Consider the following 20,028-nt stretch of genomic DNA (forward strand, 5'->3'; position numbering starts at 1 on the left):
CACCGATGCAAAAATCCTCAATAAAATACTGGCAAACTGAATCAAAAAGTTTTCCACCATGATCAAGTTGGCTTCACCCCTGCGATGCAAGTTTGGTTCAACATTCACAAATCAATAAATGCAATTCATCGCATAAACAGGCTAAAGACAAAAACCATATGATTTATCTCAACAGATCCAGAAAAGGCCTTCAATAAAATTCAACACCACTTCATGTTAAAAACTTTCAATAAACTAGGTTTTGAAGGAAGAACATACCTCAAAATAGTAAGAGCCATATATGACAAACCCACAGCAAATATCATAGCGAATGGGCAAAACTGGAAGCATTGCCCTTGAAAACTGGCATGATAACAGGATGCCCTCTCATATCACTCCTATTCAGCATAGTATTGAAGTTCTCTGGCCAGGATAATCAGGCAAGAGAAAGAAATAAGGGATATTCAAATGGGAAGAGAGGAAGTCAAATTATCTGTGTTTGCAGATGAAGTTCTGACCAAAATAATCAGGCAAGAGAAAGAAATAAAAGCTGTTCAAATAGGAAGAGAGGAAGTCTAACTATCTGTGTTTGCAGATGACATGATCCTATATCTAGAGAACCCCATTTTCTCAGCCCAAAACTTCTTAAGCTGATGAGCAACTTCGGCATAGTCTCAGGATACAAAATCAAAGTGCAAAAATTGCTAGCATTCCTATACACCAAAAGGCAAGCTGAGAGCCAAATCGTGAATGAACTTTCATTCACAATAGCTACAAAAAGAATAAAATATCCAGGAATACAGATAACAAGGGACGTGAAGAACCTGTTGAAGGAGAACTACAAACCTCTGGTCAAAAAAATCAGTGATGACACAAACCATTCGATGCTCATGAGGTCATGGAAATGGCCATACCACCCAAAGTGATTTATAGATTCAATGCTATTCTCATTAAACTACCTTTGACGTTTTCACAGAAGTAGAAAAAAACTATTTTAAAATTCATATGGAACCCCAAAAAAGCCAAAATAGCCAAGACAATCATAAGCAGAAAGAACAAAGCTGGAGACATCACGCTAGCCAACTTCAAACTATATTACAAGGCTGCAGTTCCAGCATGCTGCTGGTACAAGGACAGGCATATAGATCAATAGAACAAAATAAACAATGTAGAAACAACTCACACCCCTACAGTCACCTGATGTTTGACAAACCTGACGAAAACAAGCGACGAGGAAAGGAGTCCGTGTTTAATAAATGGCGTTGCGAGAACTGGCAAGCCACATGCAGAAAATTGAAACTGGACCCCTTCCTTATACCATATACAAAAATCAACTAAGATGGATTAAAGACTTAAGTGTAACACCCTAAACTATAAAAACCCTAGAAGAAAATCTAGGCAATACCATTCAGGACATAGGCAGGTGCAATTGTAACAAAAGCAAAAATTGACAAATGACATCTTATTAAAAGCTTCTGCACGGCAAAAGAAACTATCATCAGAGTGAACAGACAACCTAAAAATGGGAAAAAACTTTTGCAATATATTCATCTGACAAAGATCTAATATCCAGCATTTACAACAAACTTAAATTTACAAAAAAAAAACACCCTCGTTATAAAGTGGTCAAAGCACATGACTAGACACTTCTCAAAAAAGGACATACATGCAGCCAAAAAACAAATGAAGAAAAGCTCAGCATCACTGATCGTTAGAGAAATTCAAATCAAAACCACAGTGAGATGCCGTCTCACACCAGTCAGAATAGCTATTTTTTTTTTCAAAAAGTAAAAAAAAAAAAACAAAAAAAAAAAACAGATGCTAGCAAGGTTGCGGAGAAGAAGGAACACTTTGTACACTGAGAGGGTGAGGCAGGCAGATCACGAGGTTAGGAGATTGAGACCATCCTGGCTAACACAGTGAAACCCTGTCTCTACTAAAAATATAAAAAAATTAGCCAGGTGTGGTGGCGGGTGCCTGTAATCCCAGCCACTCGGGAGGCTGAGGCAGGAAAATCGCTCGAACTCAGGAGACAGATGTTGCAGTGAGCCGAGATCGCACCACTGTACTGCAGCCCAGGTGACAGAGCGAGACTCTCTCAAAACAACAACAAAAACAACAACAAAAACCCTAAGTGATGGGCTGATCTGTGCAGCAAGCCACCATGACACACATTTACCTGTGTAACAAACCTGCCCATCCTGAACATGTACCTCTGAACTTAAAAGAAAAGTTGGAAAAAAAGAAAGTAAGGAAGGAAGAAATGAAGGAAGGAATGAAGGAAGGAAGGAATGAAGGAAGGAAGGAAGGAAGGAAGAAAGAAAAGAAAAGAAAAGAAAAGAAAAGAAAAGAAAAGAAAAGAAAAGAAAAGAAAAGAAAAGAAAAGAAAAGAAATAAAAGAAAAGAAAAGAAATCCTGCTTGAGGTGCCAGGCTACTGTTCTGTGGAATTCAGACTAGAAGCTACAACATCACCTTTTACCATTTCTCCAACCTGCTGGCCTGCCCTACAGATTCCAAAACTGTCGGCCTCCACAGTCCTGAAAGTCAGTTTCATAAAACAATTTACTCCCCACCCCCCGCCCCACCAACGCTTGATATGTCCTTTTGCTGCTTCTCTGAAGAAGCCTGACTAATATAAGCTGGGGTGGCAGGGGGAGGTCCCACCTCGTTTTAATTAAAAGCAGCAGGAAGCCACCAGCACCAACCCCCGCCCTCTCCCCTGCAGCCTCCTCCTCACTCAGGGGGGCACTTTTCTTCTGGGCCACTTCTAGTTTTCTCCTACAGTCTAGAGCTTCATTTCTTCCGCTTTGAGACCTGTTTCCTAGTATCTTTGCTCCATCCTTCGATTTCAGAAGCAAACCTTGTGAAGAATCATGAGATAGTTCAGAAGCACATTGTACCATATAAACTTTATTATAAAACTTCAGCAAATATAAATATCCAGGTGCCCCTTCAGAATGGAGCCACAGCTCTGGAGAGGACAGCAGTGGCGCTGAGGATGGCAGGGAGGGCGCCGGAGACAGCGGGCAGATTCCCACCGGGACACCCGCGACCTTGCTTCCCACCTGGCGTTATAGAAATGGCCAGACTCACAGAAGAAAAAAAAAGGTTAAAATCTCAGAACACACAGAAACAAAACACAGGCTTCTAAGGTTATTATCGCATCGGCTGCGTGGCTGACGTCTGCTGTAGTAGAACCGCAACTCTTCTCAGGATGGCAGGGTTTTGATGTCACCTAGGCTTCCGATCTGTCATTTACAAAGAAAAGCATGAAGAGGTGGGTTTTCAAAAGGACACTCACTTGCAAATAACTGAGAAAGGTAAAACATAAAATACAAAACATCTCTCCTTCAATGCACGAATCTGAAAGAGGTGGGAGCACCTTAGCAGGGATTTCATTTTTCCCATTTCCATAGGCAGAGTCCCAAATCAGAATGCAGTCCCCTGGCCAGTGACCCTACAGATGATGCTGGCTCTGGTGGTGGCTCCAGATCCCTGGCAAGAGATGCCTGGGAGGAGAAGGAGGAGCTGGGCAGCCTCCTGGAGCTCCCCGGCCCTCCACTCAGGACGTTGGTCACTCCTGATGGTCCGAGCAGCCTCCCCGATGGGAGGGAATGCTGGTAAACTTGGTGGCAGATATTTCACATTTTCCTTATTTTATGGCCTTTCCTTCTTTTTACAAGGCATCATACCTTTTGCAAGTTCAGCCCCGCCTGTCGGTTTGACCTGATTTAGCTGTAATATAAGCAGGGATGAGTGCTGCCTCTCCGGCTGTGGAGCTTGCCTTCTGTCTCACATGCCCTAGCTCTGCCTGGCAGGGTGCCACATTTCAGCCTAACAGGAGAGGCTGTGCACACGGGGACACAGGTCTGCATCCAGGCTCACAGTGAAACATACACACATACACTCCTGGTCAAAGAGCCCTAACACGGATTTCTTCTTTCGGCTTTGATCTTCCTTGGATGTATTCCGAGTCAATTGCACAGCTCACTGGTGGGAAATTCCTCTGCCACGCAGGCACTGTCTCTGCTGTGGAAAGCTGTCCTGACTCACAGATTGGACTTGGAGCAAGTCTTGCAGCACTGCCTGCCGTAGAACTTGTGGCTACACATTCCGTGCTGGGGCACCAGGTAGCACCAATGAAAGTAGTCTTTGCAGAAGGCATCTGAAAAGGAGCAGAGCCATATTACTCAGTGGTCCCGAGCGCACTGACTGACACTGCCAGCTAATAGCTCTGTCTGGCAAATAAAAAAATTTGTCACACTCGACAGCACGGCACAAAGACAGTCCCCAGGTCTAATGGTGGCCCCGTTTAAACTATTATTTCCTCAAGACCCTGAAATTTTCTTCTTGTGCAGAACCTACTCACTCAACCACACATCTACCCATTGGAGCCTCTGTTGGCTGAAGTTCAATTGTCCAATTCTCTGGTTGAGCCAAACCCCTCACCTTCCTTGAGTGACATTCTCTCTTGGAATAGCCTTAACGGGTGTCCATCTGTCTCTGCAATGCTGGGGGAGTTTGTGTGTGCACAGGGATGGCATTTAGAGAGCACCCAATGAATAAGGGAGGCTTTTGTTTAACTTAGGGAGGAAAGCTGCTTTAGTTAAGATTGCTTTCTTTAAATACAGTGAATAGCACTGACAGGAAAGAAGTCATGCTGATGCCATGACCATCTATGTTGTCCTGGGGTGTCATGAGAGGCAGCAGGTCTGCTCTGTGGGCCATTTTATTGGAAAACTGAAGAAGATGTAAGGAGAGAAAAGGTAGATCAGAGGCAGGACCCCAACTCCAGGCCCTCCAAGGAACTGCTCCAGAAACCGACATTCCAGCCCCATGCCCAGGCCATGTTGAGGGCCCCAGGCACTCACCTTTCTTCTCTGCAATGGGACAGAAGTGAGTGTTGCAGGCCAAGGAGGCCGAAGGCTTCTGGTGCAAGAGGCAGCCCGAGGCTGGCCGGCCCCCGGCCAGGCACTGCACGGACCGTGTCTGAACGCCACCCCCACAGCTGGCTGTGCACTGCAAGACCAACACATACATGTCACCATGGCCCCAGGCTCCCAGGCACCTGGTCAACCTCCAGGTGCCTGCGCTTTTTTTTGAGACAGAGTTTTGCTCTTGTTGCCCAGGCTGGAGTGCAATGGCACAATCAGCTCACCGCAACCTCCACCTCCCAAGTTCAAGAAATTTTCCTGCCTCAGCCTCCTGAGTAGCTTGGATTACAGGTGTCAGCCATCATGCCCACCTAATGTTTTGTATTTTTAGTAGAGACGGGGTTTCACTATGTTGGCCAGGCTGGTCTCAAACTCCTGACCTGAGGCGATCCACCCACCGTGGCTTCCCAAAGTGTTGGGATTACAGGCGTGAGCCACTGCCCCTGACGGTACCTGCCTTTCTAAGAGGGTGGCTGCTGCATCCCAGTGAGGGAAGAGTGACAGCTGGGAAGAGAGCCTTGTAGAGGCAGGTGGAGTTACAGTTGGCCACGATGTGTGTGAGCAAAGTCCCTGCTCACCTTTTCCAGAAACAAGCACCAGGCGTGTGCCAGGCCAGGCCTCTAGCTGAGCATTCTAAACCAGCCAGGTGACATGGCTCCTGGTCCCTTCCTGTTGTTCCTGTCTTCCACTCAGACAGCCTTGGTGGTGACAGGATTGCTCAGGCTTGTATTTGAACTGCTAGAGTTAAATGCTACAGTCTCAACAGAGGGCTGCAGGTCTCAGGCTTTTCGCGGGGCTGAGTTCACTTTTATAAAAATAAGTATACTGCTGGGTATGGTGGCTCATGCTTATAATCCCAGCACTTTGGGAGGCTGAAGCAGGTGGATCACCTGAGGTCAGGAGTTCGAGAACAGCCTGGCCATCATGGTGAAACCCCATCTCTACTAAAAGTATAAAAAAATTAGCTGGGCATGGTAGCGGGTACCTGTAATCCTAGCTACTCAGGAGGCTGAGTCAGGAGAATCGCCTGAACCCAGCAAGTAGAAGTTGCAGTGAGCTGAGCTTGCACCATTACACTCTAGCCTGGGCAACAAGAGCAAAATTTCATCTCAAAAAGAAAAAAAAAAGTAAGTATACTGATTATAAAGCTGATACTCATGGATTGGCATATTATCTCCTCAAATCACAGGCGGTGAGGAAGAACGAACTTAGATCCCCTCTGTCAGTCAATTTACCTACAGGTTATCCTTCTGATTGAAAACCACGAAAAGACTTAACATTTTGGTTTCTATTTATGTTATTTCAGAGCACACGATTGCTGACGTTACCAGCTGGGACCCGGCACAAAGGTTCTTACTTACGTGGGCTGGGTTCTTCCATAACCCTTGTCCCCAGGGCCAGCCCTTGTAACTGCTGGTTGGGGTAACCCCTCATTTCCTCTTGCCTCTCCACTTGAAAGCACCACCCCCTCCACCAGGACCATTGGAGGTAGTTTCTCTCTACAACTGTGGGTGGCTGGTCAACATTAATCTCGGGTATGGACAGGAGGAGAAGCGCCTGGAAGTCTAGAGTATTCTTGGGTGTCGCTGATGGTTGCGTGGCCACAGGGAAATGAGTACATATCTGGCAATACCAGGATTGCTCTCTGAGCCTAGCATGAGAGAAGCAGTTCGCTTTAAGGAATGCCCTTGCCAAGCTGCCCTTTCTGGTGGTCCACAAAGGAGAAGCTTGACAAGCCAATCTTCACAGTTACACCATCATCCACATTTCTAGGCCCCCGATGCAGGAGGGTGGGCACTGCCAGGTGCTGGGGGTCATTTTCCTAAGGTGTTGGCATTCTACTGAGGCCTCCCTGCCCCGAACACTCAGAGTATCAACACCACAGGGAGAGAGAGAGAAGGAAGGGAGTGAGCTTGGTTAGATCATTTTTCATGAGCCAGCCTGGTGCACATGACGCAGAACACGAGCGGGACCCATCTGAGATCAACCACCACAAAGAAATCAGGGGATAGGCAACTAAAGAGATGGAGACACTGGTATCTGTGATTGAGTCATTTGAAAAATAAAACTACCCACTGTCTAGACTAAATCATGTAAATTGTGCGCAAATGAGGTTAGGGGTTGGAATATGTTGACAATGTAAGCGATTAAAGGAGAACCTGCAAGAAGATTGAGTCAGATAATGATTTGGAAGTCCTGGCGTGTGGTGGGTGAACAAAACAAAACTTTGCTTTAAAATGCAAGGATCAGACTGAAAAATGGGCCAGGCATGACTCCCTTTGCTACCCCAAAGTTACAAGAAAGTATGTCAGAGCCCATTCCAGTAAGTGAAGGCATCGGGCCTGGGGCTGGTTCTCCACAGCCCAGACTAGCCCGCGGGTGAACAGCAAGGGACTGAACCTGCTCTTGCACCTTTCTGGGACCTCCTGCAATCAGAGATTTGCATAGTGACTTGAATCACAGGGGATGGGACTCAGTGATGGAGCAAGTTGAACCTCTTCATCTTCCCATTGACAGTAGAAAAGTTGAAGATACAAATGGCCCTGAAAGTTACAAGCTGAAGTTATTTGTTCTGGATTTTTCTTTCTTGAATGAAGAATGGCGGAGCCCCTGAGTAAGTGTCTGGAACGTATCTGGGAGGCTTACTCCCTTTGCTTAAAACCCAGTTTTAGCAAAAGTTGTCAATAATTCAGTTTTAATATATGACTCTGGAAGCTAGAAAAAAATAATGCGGGTAGATTCATCTTTGATTTCAGAATTATCAGGGTCACAAGGATAGAGCCAGGTGTGGTCCATCGCATGTTACATATTTTTGAACATCCCACAGAGCCACGCTTCTGCCTCTGTTCTCTGCTGTCTGCATTCCAGATGCCCTCTTAGCTCACACAGCATGCCCAGAACCCTGAGGCTGTGGTCACCCTGCTGAGACAGCAGTTCACAAAACTCTTTGGTCATACCTACAGCCATCAGTGTCCACAACATTTTTCATTTCTTGGGTTAGATTTCTTTCATGATAAGCAGTTTGGACGGAATTACATTCTCGCTCAAGATATACCTCAATCAGAAATCAAGAGATCTCACCTTTTTTTGGTATCATTTAAACAGTTCCAAAATAAGGAAATGTGGTTTGATTCATTTTTGTGCTTATTCACTTATTCAGCAGATTTAAATCACTGATATGGTTTGGCTGTGTCCCCACCCAAATCTCATCTCGAACTGTAGTTCCCATAATCCCCATGTGTCATAATCCCATAATCCCCAAGTCACCAGGCGGGAGGTAATTGAATCATGGAGGTGATTAGCCCCATGCTGTTCTCGTGATATTGAGTGAGTTCTCACAAGAGCTGATAGTTTTATAAGGAGCTTTTCCTCCTTTCCTCAGCACTTATCCTTGCTGCGGCCATGCGAAGAAGGACGTGTTTGCTTCCCCTTCCACCGTGACTGTCCGTTTCCTGAGGCCTCCCCAGCCATGCTGAACTGTGAGTCAATTAAACCTCTTTCCTTTATGAATTACCCAGTCTCAGGTGTGTCTTTATCAGCAGTGTGAGAAAGGACTAACACAATCGCCCACCCTCCCAGTACAAGGCACTGTTCTAGGCCCTTGATATAAGCAGTGAACACAAGCTATTGGGCCCTGAGCCTTAGGACAGCTGCGAAACCTCAATATTCACGGTGAGAACCTTGGCCCAGGTGCAGGGGCCTGCGTGGGAAAACTTGTTAGCAGGGCCGACTGTCAGCATCCCTGCTTCTGATACTCACAGCATCAGAATCTGCGCCACTCCTGGATGATTCCTACGCACAGGAAGTATGAGAAGCACCAGTCCAGAGAGTTTTACAATTCCTCATGGAAAAAAATTCATGGGGAAAGAAGCTTCCATATTTCTCAAAATTTGCATGCCTTCATGTAAAATGAAAGAACGTTTTGAAAATATTTTGAATGGCTAAAGATGGTGATATACTAGGAGACGGAAAAGAAGAAACCCAAAAACATTTATTCACTTTTCCTTTCAGGAAGAAAAAAACTGCAAATTTTTCCTCAGTCTCACAAATACAATAGCTTAAAACTCAGCACAACTGTTTAGAATTCACCTTCCAGACGTTCCTTTGGACCTGAGACTTCCAAACAGAAGGATCCTAAAAATTACCTGGAGCCTTGACAATCACACAGACTCCTGGGTGACCACAGAGGAGCCAGGGGGTCTGGGAGCAACCAGGAGGCTGCAGTCCGACAGGCGTGGTGGGTAAGTCATACGACACAGGACCTTTGGGAAACACACTCAAAGGTGGAAGTGGGGCCTGGGATTTGGAAATGGAAGTCAGTGCTTAGTGCTTCCTCCTCCACCTTTATGGGCTCCAACCAGAGCATCCTACCGATGGCACAGAGAGAGGGGACATCCTGCTGTGCTGTGCCATGGTGGTGACCTGCACCTGGACTTCCTACCTATCCACTGTCCGAGCCAGCTGTCCAAATCGCCTTGATGGTAGCTCCACCCCCAGACCAGTGGCTCTCCAATTTGAATGTGCATTAGAATCACCGGGAGGGCTTATTAAAACACGCCGACTGCAGGACCCCACCGCAAAGGGCTCCAGCTTGAGGTGGTCTGGGTGGTGCCCGAGAGCCTGCACGTCTAACCGTGACGCTGCTACTGCACTGCAGGTGGGGGCCACACCAGGAGAACCACCACCCTAGGTTTGCAGAATTATGTTGGCAAATGCCTTTCTGCCTTCTCTTATTTTCAGAATTGACTTCAACCACATCTGCATCTAACAAAAGTGATGCAGAGAGCCCATGTGTGGCCTGACTGTAGACATTAAAGAGACTGAGACTCCTTTCCCCTCATTCCAGACAGATGGTTCCCCACCCTGCCCCGGCCCTGTCACAGCCTGCAGAGACCCCATGACCCTGTTCTACAGAGCTCTCTCCTTGGGGAGACCCCTCTTCTGTGCACAGAGCAGCTCTGTCTTCAAGGCTTGCCTCTCCTCCAGCTGTGAAAAATCCCCAGGGGCAGGGGAGGGTAAGCCTTGGCAGGCATCCTATCTGAATGGCTGGGGTTGATTCAACCCACATGGGAGCGTGCAGCAGTGTGGCACGGAAGCATCCCAGGCTCCCATGAGCCATCCTCGGGCTGGTCATCCCACAGCCAGTCAATCTTCCAGTGTAAGCCTCTGGGTCTGCCTCCCTCACGGTGGGACGCAGCCGTGCCCAGCTGTCTACCTGGGGCCTGGTGCCAGTACCAAGTGAGCTCAGGGGCTCTTGCCAAGACACTATCCGATTTGGGAAACTGGGTGAGGAAAACCATCAACGCAGTGTCCAGGAGATAGTTCTCCCCGAGGCCCCACAAGCGGGGCTTTTTGTCACCCTAGGATTCAGTGACTTCCTCAAGAAGACAGCAGCTTTATCTTCACTTGAAGACCACCTTGCTGACCTACACACTCTGAGAGAAGCTCAGCAGACAGCATTAGACAGACAGCAGACAGATAGCTCCACCCCCTTCCAGCAAGTCTAACCTAAGACACGGACTTTGCACCCCGTTTCCAGAATGCTGAAGGACTAGAAAACCTCTCCCTCCTGATCTTCCGTATTCTCCTGTCTCAGCGGCAGTCTCCACACTTTTAGAGAGTTCAGCAGCTCATGTACGAGAGGCGAACCACACAACTACACTAACACGACAGAAGAATGGGAAAAATCAATCATTACTTAGTCCTTCGTAAAACAAAAGAGATGCATTTTGCATTAGAACATTTACCTCTAGTACATTTTTAAATTACAGCAATTCCTCCTAGTTACATCACTGCTGTTCGCGGAAAGGAGCTGGTGGGAATTGAGGCTGCCGTCTCTATCACAGCGGAAGCTCTGGTGGCCTCTCCATCATGCTCAGGGCACAGCTCATCTCCCGGACAAAGGGAACAGCAGATAAACAAGTACAGGACAATTCCCGGAGGCCACAGGCTTGACACGTTCGTTTTCTAACTGTGAAGTCTCTCCTGAGAGCCTGCTCCAAGGCCCTCTCTTTATTCACCTTCTTCCTGAGGGTCTCAGTGTGCTCTCTGTCTCCCAGTCTGTAGCTTCTGCCCTGTAACTTTCCCACTATCCTAGGACCAAATATCTACGCTCCTCTCAGGACGGTATGGAACAGACCTCAATGGTCTTCTTTACAGAAACCTCTGCTGTCCATATAACTGAGCTCATGGATTCCTGTACAAATCCCACTGGCTACAAATACCAACGCCCTCAACCTCAGGAGGTGCGTATGGTGACCTTCTCCATCCAGCAGCAGGCCGGTTCTTGTTTTCCTGGACACCACCTCGTTTTGAAAGAGCATGAGAGCAGATTTCGCATGGACTAACCTGGGAGGCTAGACCAGGCTTCAGGGCAACACTCCGTGATGGGCTGCCTGGCGCTCTCCCAGTCCTCATCGGGTGAGCTCTCTGTGCACTCTGTGTGTGTTTGTGACACACGCATGCACCTGTGTGCTCCTGTGTGCACTGGGCTCAGCATGCAGTCTTAATTGCCATGGTGGAAAAATCAAATTTGTGGTCTCTGACATGGCAGCTGCCTGTCAGTGCCCGTGAGTTTCCAAGTCAGCTTTGTGCACTGCCCTAGTCACAAATTGCCCAAACTGTGGGAGCCCCAGAATAAGCCAGGGCCCCCACACTGCCCAGCGCAGAGGGCACATCCCGTCTCTGCCTGTGGGGTCAGGGTCCAACAGGTGATTGCACACATGCCATTCCCAGACCAAATGAGCGTGGGAACACCCTGACACTAAGCCCAAATGACTGCAGTGATTGAAATCAGTCCCACGCTGCCTTGCACCAGGAAATGTGAAGATAAGCAAACCATTTCAATCAATAGAAATCCTGTAGACCAAATAATAGGAACAGCGATCTTCAGACTGTCACAAGAATAAACCTGTCTGGTGGCAAAGTTCAGCCAGGCCTGGGCCATTCATTATCATCTGACAATTTCCCACAGCGTGAGGGCAGAGACTTGGTCACAAGTGCCACGGCAAACATGGCCCTTCCAGCCATTACCACCCCCTGGGGAAAGTGACGACCTCAGAACACAGCAGAGGAATCACGGCGGATAAAAACTTTAGCCAGCTTATGGTAAAAATGACTTAGACAGACGGATTGAATATCTCCGACCAGCAACAGCTATTAAAGATGCATTTTAGGTTTTAGATGTATTTTAGGCTTGAAGTTACATAACAATAAACCTTGTTTTCCACTTTCTAAATTTGCCTGAAGTCTGCAGTAAGCAGGGGGCTGGCAAACGCTGGCCTGGCAGCCAGAGGACAGGGGTCAGTTCCAGGCCCCTCAGTGTCCTCTCTTAGTCCCTGACCCACACTTCTCATAGAGAAGGCAATGAGTCTGCCTGAGAAATGGCTCGGCTCAGCTGCCCAGCTCACTTGCTGCTTCACCTGGCTCAAAAGACAGCAGACCCAGAAGAAAATGAAAGGAAGGGGGCCGGGGGCTGTGGCTCATGCCTGGAATCCCGGCACTCTGGGAGGCCCAGGTAGGCAAATCACCTGAGGTCAGGAGTTCGAGACCAGCCTGGCCAACATAGCAAAACCTGGTCTCTGCTAAAAATACAAAAAATAGCTGGGAGTGGTGGTGCACACCTGTAATCCCAGCTACTTGGGAGGCTGAGGTAGGAGAATCGCTTAAACCTGGAAGGCGGAGGTTGCAGTGAACTGAGATTGCACCACTGACTCCAGCTTGGATGACAAGAGTGAAACTCTGTCTCAGAATGAAAGAAAAAAAGAGAGAGAAAATGAAAGGATATCTCCTGGTCAAAGTTTGTGGCTACTGATATATTTTGTCCATTTCAAATAAGACATGCTTGCAAAGGATATAGTTTGAATGCCCCCTGCTCCAGTAATTTAATTGCAATTATTTATTTCTAGCTGGAATACGTCTATGAAAAAGCCACACCTGGTTTGGAGGTAACAGGAAGCAGAAGAGGAGCTGGCACACAGCTCGGTGTAGCACAGAGCTGGGGAGATGCCTCCTCCCCGGTTTCCTTTTGCAGAGCTCAGGGACTGGGACCAAGAATTACATGAAGAAATATAGAAAAACAGTCATGGCCGGGCTCAGACGCTACGGTTTTAAAGAAGCAGACGGATACATGGCAGCCCTGTCTCACACATGCACACCCGGAGCTCCAGGGAGCGGAATAAAGCCGTGGTGTCATTGGGAGGGCATTCTGAACTGCTTTCATTTTAGTAAAATTTTAGCTAGTACTGAAAAAAGGATTCCAGGGTGGATTGAATTGATTCAAATACATATTTGTTTGTTTCCTTTAGATTTAGATAAAACAATAAGAATGTGTGATGTTTGTTTGTTTGTTTGTTTGTTGTTTGTTTTTGTCCATGTCAAACTCACCTGGCTCATTGCAGCTTCCCATGCAGGGCTGGGCTTAAGTTGGCGGATGCTGATTTGGGGTCTCGGTGGGTGGTGGGTGTGAGTGAAGGTAGAGGGCTGCAGAGCTGGGGCTACCTCGGTTCGGGGGGAGTCAGGAAAGCCCAAGTCTGGCACTTCTCAATGTCCTGGCCACAGGGACTGTGAGGCAGTGGGCCCTGAGGTCTTGATTCTGTGTCTCTTGCTTGACACAGAAGAAGTCCAAGTGCCAGCAGCAGCCTCGGGCATTCGGTGAGACCCAGCCCCCGCTGCTTACATACCCTTGGCCCTCATGGCTCTGGGCTAGGGCTCTGCAGCATATGAAGTGAGGGAGGACGCTCGCCTTCGGGCAGCTGACCCTCTCTGGGTCAGAAACAGATGAAACAAGACAAGAACACAAATAACACCCATGTCAGTTCCCTGGGGCTGCTGTGATGATTGCTACAAACTAGGGGCTCGAAACATCAGAAGGTTCGTCTTTCGCAGTTCAGGATGCCAGAAATCCAAAATCACGGTCTGAGCAGCTGAGCTGCTTCCTCCTGGAGGCTGAGGGAGAACTCGTCATGACTGTTCCAGAATCTGGTGGTGCCGCACTCCTCGGCGTTCTTTGCCATATGCACCCCTCTCCCATCTCTGCCTCTGTCTTCCATCACGCAGCCAGTGCCACCCACCACTTGCTCCCCATGTGAGAAGCCTGTGTCTTCCGTGGTCTTCTCACGAGAACAGCCAGTCCTTGGGTTTAGTGCCCACTCTAACCCAGGATGATGTCAGCCCAGATAATACATGTGCATCTATTTCCAGTAAGGCTACACTCTGAGGTCCTGGGTGGACATGAGTTTTGGAGACATTACTCAGTGCAGAACACTGCCAATGAGACACAGTGTGGGGTCCCTCTCCAGAGGGGAGATGACCGGTGGCAGCTGGAAGTGGCCACAGAAAAGGGATTTGGGGGCTAGAAAGGATGAGAGATGGGCTGTGCAGTGTGGGTGGGGTCCTACGAGGTACAGGATCGGGGACAGGAGAGGAGAGACTCAGGCTTGGGGAGAGCCAGTCACAGTCAGAGACCAGTGGCTCCATCTGACCAAGCACTGGGAAGACTCTTTGGTTGCTGAGCTCAGCCTCCCTTGTTCACTCCTTGATCCTGGGTGCCCAACAGGTACCTGCACTGATTTCTGTTCCAGGACAGGGTGTGCAGACAGGGAAGCCTCTGCCTGCGGAGCGGCCTGTGGTGGGCTTTGCCCCATGGGCAGGTTGGTCTTAGGAATTCTTCAATCCTTACAAACCCAACCAAATTGGTTACTAGGGGACCTGGTCACCTGACCGGGACATGAACTGTGATGACTATGAGCTCGTCTGAACACATTTTGTTTGCTTTCTCTGGCAGTGCCCCTCCCTCTTCTGAACACACACACACACACACACACACACACACACACACGCATAAACACATGAGAGCATGGCCTGGATCTCCTAAACCTGCAGGTACACTCTCCAGCCTACCCCAAACCAGCCACTCGGGTGTGTCTATTTCCACATGCATCAGGGGTCAGCAGCCAGGAAGCATATGGTTGGCCAATGAGGGTCACCTTTGGCTTTTAAAGATGACACTGTCACAAACAGGTCCCTCCACAGATGCACAGTATCCATGGGCAATGAAAGCAAAAGGCCAAGACACGTGTGTGCTTTGATGGTCTATGCTGCAGGAGGAAAGTTCTCCAAAGACGAAATATTGGCAGCTGCCAGGACTCGCTCATTGAATTTGCTTTTCCTTTACAATCTGCCATGCAGCAAGCATTTCCTGAATTCGTCGTGCAGGTCAGGTGCACGGCTGGCGTACAAATGCTATCTCAAAGACAGTGAGCCCTCCTTATCCGTGGGTTCCACAGCCCTGAAATCAACCAATCAAATCAACCAGCTGCAGATCAAAAATATTTGGAAAAAATGTTCACAAAATGCCAAAAAGTGTACCACACACTTCACTGACTCTGTGAGAAGGAAGTGGCGTGCGGGCATTGTGCTGGGTATTATAAACCATCCAGAGATGACTGAAGGCACCGGGAGAGTGCATAGGCTGCGGGCAAACTCTGGGCCATCTTCTATCAGGAACTGGTGCATCCTCAGATTTTGGTATCTGTGGGGAGTCCTGGAATCAATTTCCATGGACGGAGAGGGATGACTGCATATGTGTTTATTGTATGCATGTGTGAGTACATACATGTGTGAATATGCATACACGTAAATATACAAAATGTACAAGCAAAACGTGTAATTCTTGATGGTTTTTATGTGATCCTATCTGATTTTTTTTTTTTTTTTGAGATGGAGTCTCTCTCTGTTGCCCAGACTGGAGTGCTGTGGCACCATCTGTGCTCACTGCAACCTCCACCTCCCAAGTTCAAGCAATTCTCCTGCTTCAGCCTCCTGAGTAGCTGAGATTCCAGACATGCACCACCAGGTCCAGCTAATTTTTGTATTTTTTGGTAGAGATGGGACTTCACCATGTTGGGCAGGCTGGTCTCGAACTCCTGACCTCAAGTGATTTACCTGCCTCAGCCTCCCAACATGCTGGAGTTACTGGGATCCTATCTACTTCTGAGCAGCCTTGATCGATGCTGACCTTACTTGGCTTGAGGTCCACAATGGGATAGGAAGTGTGTCCAGGCAGCTGTGTGCTTTCTTTCCATTCTTCCTTTTAACCCAGGCCCTGGGGGAGGCGGAGGGTGTGGGGTTCTCCCTGGGAGGATGCTCCCTCTTTCATGGCATGGGCTCGTTATGCTGACAGCTCACAGCAACACCTGGTACAGTGCAGGGTCCCCGAACAGGCTGGCCTGAAGAGGCGGATGAGTGGGCGAACCGGGAAGAGAACTTTTGGAGGAGTCCAAGCAGGGACTTCTCTGTGAATCATGGACGAGGCAGGCAGAGAGGAGAGGCTATGTGTACGCTGCAGATAACGTTACTCCCATAACGCCAGCCACCAAGCTGGTCGTTTGGGAAGTGTCTTTGGAGAGAGACAAGGACCCGTGAAAGATTTTCTGAATGACAGAGCACAGGCCACAGCCCAGTTCCTTCTGAAATCGGATGCTGGGAACCATGGAGGACGCCTTGGTGACAGGCATCTTGGTGGCACGGTAAATGTAGGACTTCACCTTGTGTGTGTTGCAGCCAATGCCACCTGTTATGGTCAGGCAACCCTGGCCCGGGCGGACGTGTTTCAATAAGGTGGGAAGGGGAAGCACACACATGAGGTCGTTTTCATTTGCCTTTTAGCAACCAACACTCAGCCACCGTGACAACAGACTCGGACCGGGTCTTTGTTCTGCTGCCCTCACCCAGGGAAGGCAACCTCTGTCTGCCTCCCGGAAATGGGGATATAGAGCAGAGGGACCAGGCAGGACCATCACTAGGATCCAAGGACCCCGGCGTGGCACTGACTGTTCTCCGAAGCCACATGACACATGTGAACCCCACTGAGCAGGTGGGCTCGTGACCCTCACAAGTGCTGTCGGGGCTGACTCTGTGCCTCAGTTGCCTCATCAGGAGAGAGAAAGGAATCAACTCAGCAGTGCCAGTACACGGGGCTCTCTGCGGGGGTAGCTGTTGTCCCTGTGCTGATTCCTGTTCATTCCACTGTGCTACCCAGTTAGGTACCCTCATGGAGATGGGCAAGACAGTGAGAGTGCACACATGGGGGGCTGCTGCCACACAGGGTCACTCCTGTTCCCTCCCGCGCGTTTCCTTCCACTTCCGTCTCTCTGAAACCAGAATCAGAGCTGGGGCCTTTGCAGCAGGCAGAGAATGTCTGTGTAAATTGGAAAGAGGCTCACTTTCCCAGCCAAGAGATGGGAAGACGAGGCCAGGTAAAGGGCGCTCTGCCAGGCAGCCACAAGCCGGTGCACATGCTCACGGTGGGCTGCAGAGAACCGAGTGGCAGCCTCAGGAACTCCTAACAGGTCTGGGCCCACTGCGGCCCAAAAGCAGAAATGCCAGCAACATCAAGGGGTCTGATGGAAGCACAGGAACAGACGTGAACGAGGAGGAACACAGTTACAAAGACCCCGAGGAAGGGATCCCTGCTCCATGGTGGGTGTGAGGCTGCTAGGGACCCAAGCAGGAAACAGGGCTGAGGGTGGGCCGAAACTGACTGAAAACTTACAACCACCGATTTATTCCAGAGCTCACATTCCTTTCCTGCTCACACTCATCTCTGGGGAATTCAGCTCAGATTTTACCCAAAGCATTGCATCTCCTTATACTTAATTGGGTGACATTTAGAACAAAACACATGCGCCCTAAAAGATTCCGTAACACTTGGAGACCATCCTCAGAAAGCCACACCCACACCCAGGAACCAGGCCACCCACCCGCACATGGCCTGGAAAGAAAGCCTCATGCAGTAGCTTGGCCAGCTTTGAGAAAACACCCTCGCAGAAGCATCACTGGAGCCAGCGGCCAACTCCAGGCCCAAGCTGCACTTGCCCACACCGAGAGCCTCCCCTACCTGAGACCAGGGTGAGGCAAACCAGCTGCCCCTTGAGGGTCCCACAGCAGCAAACGAGGGGTGTTTGGGGCATGGAAGTGGGGCGCAGGCACGTTCCAGCTCCAGGCTGGGCTTCGGTAAATGTGAGCACTTCTTTGAGGCCAGCTCTCGGTACTTCCCGGAAACGTACTTTTCCGCACATTTTAAGAATCTTTTCTGTGTTCCTCTTTCACAGGTCACAGAGCACTAAAAATAAGAGGACAAAAGATGTCAGTGAAAAAAAAACTCTTCTTTTTTGCAAAATCTGTGGGTTAAAATATCAAAGATATCCATTTGAACATTTATATAAGTGTAAACATTCAGTGAAAATTATTGGACCTTAGCATTTTGAAAAGACATTATAAAATCTATCATTAAAAGTAAGAAGATCTTGGGGTCATAGTGGCAGAGCATCACAGGACATACGTAGGGGCAGGGCAGTCAGAAACCACGAAGGTAGTAATTCTAAAGCTACCATTTCACTGGAAAATTAAAATGCTGTTCTGTCTCTGATATTAGAACATATTGAAACTTAATATGTAAGGACATGTGGTAACTACCACAGTTCCATGGATTAACCCGCCCCACCCCACGTGTGATGTTGGCCCCTAAAGCAGGGACAGGTAGAAGGAATTCAGGGCTCCCAATCTTCCCTAGGAATCTGAGTGCTGCCTGTGAGGAAAGGAAGCGTGCGTGGAGAGCAAATTCCTTTGCTTCCCTCGAGGGCAGACTCTAAGCTTGAGCTGCCCCAGCTTAAAAATACAAAAACTTGTCTGGGCACGGTGGTGCATGCCTGTACTCCCAGTTACTTGGGAGGCTGAAGGAGGAGAACTGCTTGAGCCCGAGAAGCAGAGGTTGCAGTGAGTCTAGATGGCGCCACTGCACTTCAGCCTGGGCGACAGAAAGGGACTCTGCCCAAAAATAAAAAGCAGATAGGATCACATGAAAACCATCAAGAATGACGTGTACCCAGATTGCAGACACCCTGGCTGTGCAGAGGTGCCCTGGGCAAACCAGCAGGCCGGGCAGGAGGCTGCAGCTCTCGCTTGCAGGGAGAACACACGGGAGAAAGGCACATGGTCCCTCCACAGACTGGTCACGGGGGTCTCTGGGCCAGAGGTCCCGGACCCTGGTGCTGCTGTCTCTTGCTGGGGTGGACTGGGCGCTACTGTGCAGCCCAGTGGACGTCTGCAGGTTCCCAGCAGAGGAGCCCAGATGACTACACCTGCCCAGGTCCTGACCTCACGCTCGCAGGTGTGCTTACAGGTATATTGCTTGGGAAGAAATGGTACCTATTTCCTGAGACAAGTTCTACTTGTGAAAGGGCACACCTTTAGGCTTACAGGTGTGCCCTTCGTGCATCCTGGTCGAAGATGGAGAGGAGTTGGAACACTCCTCTCAGCTGCTCGCTGATCCAGGCACATGCTCTGGCATGTGCGTGTGTGGTGTGGGATATGTGTGTACATGTATTACATTTCAGGGCAAGGACGTTCTACCTGGACACTGCCCACAGATCATGCAGCCCATGTCGCTTGTTTTCTGTAGACTCTGCCTCTAGGGATATGCACCTGGGGATATGTCTTTCCCAATGACAGTGCATTAGGTTCTATGGGGCGCTCATTCCTGCCCTCCAGGAGAAAGAGGACACGAAGTGCGTTGTTCGCAATGACAAGCTCACTGAAACCAGCAAGGGGATTCTTACCTTTTAGTGACAAACTGAAATACTGTCTCAACAGGATTCAGTGCCTTGCTTGGCACTTCCTACCATTCTGAACAAAGAAGGCATCGTCAAAGGGTGGGAAAAATGCAGTGTCTGATGAGACCCAGGCCCCTCCCTGAAGAATGTGGGGTCAGGGAGGAGATTTTTCCCATGACTGCTGTGGGAATGCAGAGGCGCGGGCCTGGGTGATCTCACAGTACCCTGTTCAGACGGGCTCATGCTTGCCTGGTGGTGCTGTTACCACTCTGTGGCGCATAAGATTTCCCAAGTGCTTTTGGAACCATCTGGTCCAAAGCTAGTCACAAAACCATCAGTATTCCAAACTCATGATTCCAAAGTTATTCCCATCATGAAGCGGCCCAGGGCAGCTCCTGAGTGGTGCACAGGAAAGGACTTCCCACCTCCTACAGCACCAGGCGATCGATTTCAACAAAACGAATGTGAGAGGCTCCTTTTACAAGTAGAACTTGTCTTAGGA

General features: G+C 48.9%; 1 protein-coding gene across 1 annotated transcript in view; it reads right to left on the bottom strand.

The window, feature by feature from the left end:
* Positions 1–2,870: 2,870 nt before the first annotated feature.
* ADAMTS16 (ADAM metallopeptidase with thrombospondin type 1 motif 16) overlaps positions 2,871–20,028 on the bottom strand; it is a 182,617-nt gene continuing 165,459 nt past the window's right edge. The window contains exons 21-23 of the mRNA XM_003932512.4: positions 17,813–18,037; positions 4,852–4,999; positions 2,871–4,145 (exon numbers count right to left, since the gene is read on the bottom strand). Coding sequence (XP_003932561.1) covers positions 4,030–4,145; positions 4,852–4,999; positions 17,813–18,037 — 489 coding nt within the window. The 3' untranslated portion in view covers positions 2,871–4,029. The remainder of the gene's footprint in view (positions 4,146–4,851; positions 5,000–17,812; positions 18,038–20,028) is intronic.

The sequence above is a fragment of the Saimiri boliviensis genome, chromosome 1 (genome assembly GCF_048565385.1).
Source record: "Saimiri boliviensis isolate mSaiBol1 chromosome 1, mSaiBol1.pri, whole genome shotgun sequence".
NCBI lineage: Eukaryota > Metazoa > Chordata > Mammalia > Primates > Cebidae > Saimiri > Saimiri boliviensis.